Source organism: Elephantulus edwardii, unplaced genomic scaffold (assembly GCF_000299155.1).
Source record: "Elephantulus edwardii isolate Elephantulus edwardi_28Jun2011 unplaced genomic scaffold, EleEdw1.0 scaffold00348, whole genome shotgun sequence".
Classification (NCBI taxonomy): domain Eukaryota; kingdom Metazoa; phylum Chordata; class Mammalia; order Macroscelidea; family Macroscelididae; genus Elephantulus; species Elephantulus edwardii.
The window spans coordinates 1109204-1115832 of record NW_006400098.1 but is presented as its reverse complement, the minus strand read 5'-3'; the positions used below and the strand labels follow the sequence as shown (position 1 = coordinate 1115832).

At 66.6% G+C, this 6629-nt stretch overlaps 1 protein-coding gene across 1 annotated transcript; it reads left to right on the top strand.

Moving 5' to 3' along the window:
• The first annotated feature begins 1283 nt into the window (after positions 1–1283).
• Positions 1284–5545, top strand: SUV420H2 (suppressor of variegation 4-20 homolog 2 (Drosophila)). Its single transcript, XM_006901864.1, has 8 exons — positions 1284–1393; positions 1536–1701; positions 1964–2073; positions 3226–3389; positions 3504–3523; positions 4473–4609; positions 4759–4949; positions 5070–5545. The coding sequence occupies exons 1-8, from the start codon at positions 1284–1286 to the stop codon at positions 5543–5545; spliced, it is 1374 nt and encodes a 457-aa protein (XP_006901926.1).
• Positions 5546–6629: the final 1084 nt, after the last annotated feature.

Here is a 6629-nt window from a genome sequence, read left to right as displayed (position 1 = left end):
CTGTCTAGGACCCCTTCTCCCCTGGTTTGACCACTATCCCCTTCCTGTGTCTGCCTAGGACCCCCCTCCTGGCCTGCCCACGACCCCCGCCCTGGGTTGCCCGTGATCCCCCTCCAGGGCTTGCCCAGGACCCCCTCTAGGTCCTGTCCAGGACACTCTTCCCAGGACTGTCCACAGCCTCCTTCCCTGGGTCTGCCCAGGAACCCCCTGTCCAGAACCCCCCCCAGGTCTGTCCCGTACCTTACTTAGTGCTCCTGCTCTGTGTGTCCACCTCCTCGTGTCCTCCTCGTCGCTCCCTCTGGCCCCATCCCCCCCATGTCCCTTCTAGATTTTCTCTGCCCACGTGCCTCCCTGCGGGTGCCCCCCCAGCTGCCCTCACACCCGCTGCTCCCCGTCCCTGAGCCCTCGTGCTCGGCCTGGGGCTCCCCGAGCGCCCCGCAGTCACCCCGAGCGTGCCCAGCCTCTCCTTGCTGTTCAGCACACCCCCCCCTTTTGTCCTCTGTTTCCTCTCACTTCCCTCCTAGGCAGCAAGTGCTGGGCTCCCCCGCCTTGCCCGCCTGCACCCCGTCTCCCTCTGGGCTGTGGGGGCTTCACCCACGGCCTTCTGAGAGGTGCCAGTGCGAGGGGGAGCAGGGGACACCCCACTTGTCACTGTGCTCCCACACTTTAGGCCCCTCAGCCTGCAGGTCCACAGGGGCCCTTGTGTGTGTTTGGGGGGGGTATACACGTGTGCATGTGTGGGGCCCCGAAAAGTGCAAGCAAGCAAGGGCAGGGGTCTGAGCATTGAGGACCCCGACCTGATTAGGGGTCCTTGTGTATGTGTGGGGGGGCACCCCCACATGTGTGTGCTTTGTGGACGCATGCACAGACCTGCGGGGGTGTGCAGCTGTCAGGGTCCCTGGCTGTCTGGACGTGGGGGGATCAGTGCTTGTGGATGTGCCCGTGGGGGGGCTGTGCTCATGTGTGTGTCATGTCAACATAGGGGTGTGGGGGTCAGGGGGCCTTGACTGACGTGGCGCGCGTGTGTTTGCGTGAATGGGGTGTTGGGGAGCACACCAGTGGTGTGTGTCCTTGTCGGGGTGTCTGACTGCGTGTGCACTGGAGGAGGCATCCAGGGTTTGTGTCCTGGGTCATCGGCCGAGGCCTCGCACGGCACCACCCCACCCACCTGTCACCCCGGCTCCGAGCCTTGCTTGTGGACCCCCCCCAGCGCCCTGCCCTGCCCGCCGTCACCCCCGCCGCCCTCTGCCCTCCTCCAGGAGCAGCATGGTCTGGGTGCCACCATGGGGCCAGAGAGAGTGACCGCCCGGGAGCTGTGTGAGAACGACGACCTGGCCACCAGCCTCGTCCTGGACCCCTACCTCGGCTTCCGCACCCACAAGATGAACATCAGGTGAGGCGGCCTGTGGGCATGGGCGGACCCAGCGGTCAGGGCCCTGGGCGCTCAGCCCCCAGCTCCCGGGCGAGGGTGGCGCTGGGCAGCCCGGAGGGACGTAGGCCGAGGCCCCGGGACCCAGGCATGCCCTCTCCCCCAGCCCCGTGCCCCCGCTGCGGCGACGGCACCACCTGCGCTCAGCGCTGGAGGCTTTCCTGAGGCAGCGCGACCTGGAGGCTGCGTACCGGGCCCTGACGCTGGGAGGCTGGATGGCCCACTACTTCCAGAGCCGGGGCCCGCGGCAGGAGGCAGCCCTCAAGACCCACGTGAGGGTGCCCTTCCCCTCCCCTGCCCCCTGCCCCCGGAGTGCCAGGGCCCGAGGCCACCGGAGGGGTGAGGCGCAGGGAGTCCGAGGAGAGGGGAGCTGGGGGCCCCTCAGATAGCATCCACTCTCTTCATTTGAAGGATGAGGACACTGCGGCCCCACGAGGGGACGTGAGACCACACAGCAGGACTGAGACCCCCGAGAGAGGGCCATGGCTGTCCCCACCCCGCCTCCTCACCCCCCCACCCCCTCGCCTCCCCCAGATCTATCGCTACCTCCGCGCTTTTCTGCCTGAAAGCGGCTTCGCCATCCTGCCCTGCACGCGCTACTCCATGGAGACCAACGGGGCCAAGATTGTGTCAACCCGTGCTTGGTACGAGGGGCCTGGGCCCCACTGCCACTGGACGACAGAGACAGGGTGGGGTGGGGACGGGAACGAGGCCCTGGGCCGTCAGCGTCAGCGGGGAGAGGAGGGGTGGGGTCACTGAGGGGACAGAGAGCACTGAGAGAATGAGCACAGCAGGAATGAGGGGAGAGCAGTGGACGGGAGAGGCTGGAGGGGCTGCGGGGTGCTCAGTGGGCAGGAGAAGTAGAGTGCTTGGGAGAAGGTGAGGTGGGGTGCTGGGGGGAAGAGATGGGGGCACTAGTGGGATAGGAGGTGAGGCACTATAGGGGGAAGAGGTGAGGGTGCTGTGAGGCCGTGGTAGGGGTGACGAGGTGGGGACACTGAGGCAGAGACCATGCAGGGCCTGTGTTGATGCTATCTGTGCCAAGGCCATTTCTTTTCCCCCAAGAACCACAGGGAGGAGTCAGGGCCTGGCCAAGGCCCATGATGCGCACGTGTCCCCGTTGGGGGACGTGAGCCTAGGTTTCTGGGGCTACCGGGAGTGAAACACTGCCCTGGGCCGCAGGGCCGTCCTTGGCCTTTGCCCATTTGAGCCCATCTTGTGTACTGGATGCTGGGGACCTGACAGAATGGGATGCGCCGGCCCTGAGAAGTGGACTGTGGAGGGCAGATGGGTAACTGTGCAGCTCGTTAGCACAGCCGGCAGGAAGTCTAGCAAAGGAGCTGGCCCAGCCCAGGGGTGTGGAAAGAATACAAAGTGAGGTTTCAGAGCTGAGCAGGGGCCAAAGAATCCCCTGGGAGGTGGGTGGTAGGGCCCCCGAGGGGCTGGGGGATCCTGGCCAGCGGCTGAGGACAGCCCCACAAACAGGACAGCCCGATGAGGCCTCACACTGAGGCCGGGCCCTTCAACTGACTGGGGTTGGAGGAGGGGAGAAGGGTGGACAGACAGATGTTTGTAGAGATAAGGAAACAAGGCTAGTTTCAGATGTGGAACTTGGCCTCCACGTCGCTGGTCCCAGGCCCTAGATCCTGCCAGGAGGAGGCCCGGCTCTACCCTTGGCCGTGGCCGTGGCCCTGAGCGGGCTCCGGGGAGGAGGCGTGGCCCGCCAGGGTCCACGTGCATCAGAGCAGACAGGACGCCAGGGCCTCTGGGCTTCCACCGTTTCTCCGTCTCCTCAGGAAGAAGAACGAGAAGCTGGAGCTGCTGGTGGGCTGCATCGCCGAGTTACGAGAGGCTGACGAGGGGCTGCTGAGGGCCGGCGAGAATGACTTCAGCATCATGTACTCGACCCGCAAACGCAGCGCCCAGCTGTGGCTCGGGCCCGCTGCCTTCATCAACCACGGTGAGCCGGGGGGCGGGGGGCCGCCTCGGGGCAGGGAGCACCTCGGGGGCAGGGGCCAGAAGGACGACCTTCTCATCTCCTGTCCCGTTCTTGACTTCTCTCCCCTCTGTCCAGACTGCAAGCCAAACTGTAAGGTAAGAACTGGGACCCCCATCTGGGGAACCAGGGGGGCAGTGGGGGCTCTGACGGGGTCCCTGCAGCCCGGGCAGAGCCGCCCCCCAGGCTCTCGGCGGCTGCCGTCCTTGTAGTGTGCTCTCCGTCCCGTGACTGGCTGGTGCTTTCCACCTGCCAGCTCGTAGCTGAATGCTTTAGTCACTGTGCCACCAGAGGGCCTGGAAGCCCTGGGCATCTCCAGTGTCCTCGTCCCACCCCGTGTACCTCCCTGGGGTCAAGCGTTTGCTCTGGTCCTTGACGGAAGTGGCTGAGCAAGTCTTTGCCCTGTGGCTGGCGGAGATACTGGGGGGTCTTGGCATGGCCGGTCCCACCCAGGCCGCAAGGACGGAGGCACCCTCACACAGCGACAGGAGGTGGCCGGCTCGGCTCCAGTCCACGTGGCTCCCGGCATGGCCTGGGCCCGAGGGGACAGATGGTGGTCATCACAGAGGCGGAAGGCAGGCAGGGCAGGAGACCCTGGCACGAGGACAGGGCTGGAACCCGTGTGGAGGGGCAGATGGAGAAGACGGCCAGGGCCAGGCAGGACCGCAGCAGAGCTCAGGGACGAGACGAGGTGCACAGAGGAGGCAGGACGTGGGGGACCTGGGGTGAGGCAGGCGGCCTGGAGTGCCCACCAGGACAGAGAAGGTCGTAGGGTCCTTCCCACCCCAAGGCGACCGTGTGGGACAGGGAAGTACTGTCCTTGGGGCCTTACGGGAGCGGATTGCCACATCCGGCTTCTTTTCACTTGCTGACCTTCGGGTGCCCGGCACCTAACTCCCCGTGTGGCCGGTCCCCACGCTGCCCGCAGGGAGGTGGGAACCCCGCCACCCCCGCAGGCAGGTTGCCCAGGAGCGTGTGGACGGCGTGGGCCCCTGGACAGCAGGGGTGGGACGCGGCCTGGGCCGGCGCTGAGCAGCAGGCCTCCAGTTTGTGCCTGCAGATGGCAACGCGGCCTGCGTGAAGGTGCTTCGGGACATCGAGCCGGGGGACGAGGTGACCTGCTTCTACGGCGACGGCTTCTTCGGGGAGAAGAACGAGCACTGTGAGTGCTACACCTGTGAGAGGTGAGGGCCGCTGGCAGGGTGGGCAGGAGAGGGGGTGGGGCGGGTGGGAGACAGGGTGTCCAGCACGGAGAGGGGTTGGGGCCTCCGCGAGACGGAGGGCTCCCGCCAGCTGGCCCGGCCTCAGCCTCGTCCACCATCCCGTCCCCCAGGAAAGGCGAGGGGGCTTTCCGGCTGCGGCCCAAGGACCCCAGGCCGCCCCCGTCGCAGACCCAGGACAAGTACGAGCTCCGTGAGACCAAGCGGCGGTTGCAGCAGTGCCAGGAAGGCAGCGGCTGGCGGAGCCCGCGGGGCCTGCGCTCCTGCGCCCACCCGTCCCCCCTGCGCCGGGACCTCTTCTGTGGTGAGCAGGCCACGGGCCCCCTTCACTGGTCTTCCTCTCTCTGCAGATCCTGGGGGCTCTGGCCAGCCTCTGCCCTCACTCCCACGTCCTCCTCTCTCTCTCTCTCTCTCCACCCCACAGCCATCTGCCAGCCTCTCCCCAGCAACCCCGACACGGCAACGCCCATCTGGCTGCAGTGGCTGCTGCAGCCCCTGGCCCGGCCTCGCCCCCGTCGACGACGCAGGCCCCGGCCCCGGCAGCCCCCTGCGGCCCCCAGCCTTCCCGTCGCCCGCGTCTCCTTGCACCCGTGGGGAGGCTGTGGCCCCCAGTGTCGCCTACAGGCAGAGGCACGGGTCTCTCTGGGCCGCCTTCCCCGTGCCCGCTGGGCCCCACAGCAGGACTGGCACTGGGCCCGGCGCTACGGGCTGCCCCACGTGGTGCGTGTGGACCTCAGCCGTCTGGACCCGCCACCGCCGGCTGCCCCTGCTGGGGCCCCAGTTCCCAACCCTGTCCCCAAGCAGACCCTGTCCTTCACACCCTTCTCCCCACCCAAGCGCCTGCGGCTGGTGGTCAGCCACGGCTCCATCGACCTGGACGTGGCCAGAGACGAGCCCTGACAGGCCGCACGGCAAGGCTGTTGGGATGGAGCGGGAACCACCTGCCTGTCCTCGGCCTGTGTCCACGGGAACCCACTGACCTCAAGGAGCCGCCCCGGAACCTCTGGGAGGGTGCCCACCCTCTACTCCAGCACAGCTCTGACCCACAGTGTGGCTGGTGTGGACAAGCCCAGGGATCCCGTCCCTGACCTGTGAGACTGCTGACCCCTGAGCCACCCCAGCCCGGCAGGAAGCCCTGGCCATTTGCTGCCCTGCCCACCTGCTCAGGACAGAAGGGACCCTCCTCTAGCCCCCCTTCCTGCCTCAGCCCCCCTCCAGGGAACAAAGCCATAGGGGGTGGGGCTGCCCACAGGGTGCCCTCACAGCCAGGCCTCAGGACAAGATGGAGCCTGTTTGGGGGTGGCGCTCCCCAGCCCCTGCCTCCCAGGAGGGGAGTGGGTCTGCTCAACCCTGCAGCTGTCTGAGGCAGAGAAGATGGGGAATGTGGGGAGCACAACCTCGTCTTTCTCATGGTGCTATCCCTGGTGCTACTGGGAGTCGGGGTGCCCTTCCTCCCCTCCCCCGAGCCAGAATTGGTTGTGCTGGGGGATCGGAAGCACTTGAACTTGTTATTTTATTAAAACCTTGTTATAAGTATGTCGTGTACCGAGGGAGCGTTGTTAATAGTTGCGGGTGCGCCCAGTCTGCAGAGCGAGAGGCCGTAGCACCTGCCTGGGGCCCTGAGCTGCTGTGGGGCTCAGATACCAAGGGGAACAGCCGGGCGTTGAGCCTCAGGGCCACTTTGCCCGCGTGCAGCCTCGGAGACTGGATCCAAGCAGTCGCCCTGACTGTGGGTGCTAATCCTCCCCATTGCTCAGAGGCCGCTGTCCAGCAAGGTAGAGGGACTCCCCCATGAGGACCTCAGAGGTGGGGACAGGGCCACACTGGTCAGGGCTTAGCGCTGCACACAGGCCTTGGGCACCAGCCCTCCGTGCAGCCGTCTGGGGCGCATCCTGGGAAGCCCTGAGGCCGTGAACCTTTTCCTCGCTCAGCCTCCACCTTGCCGCCGTCATTTCTGGGATGCTGGTTTTGGTGAAGTTTCATG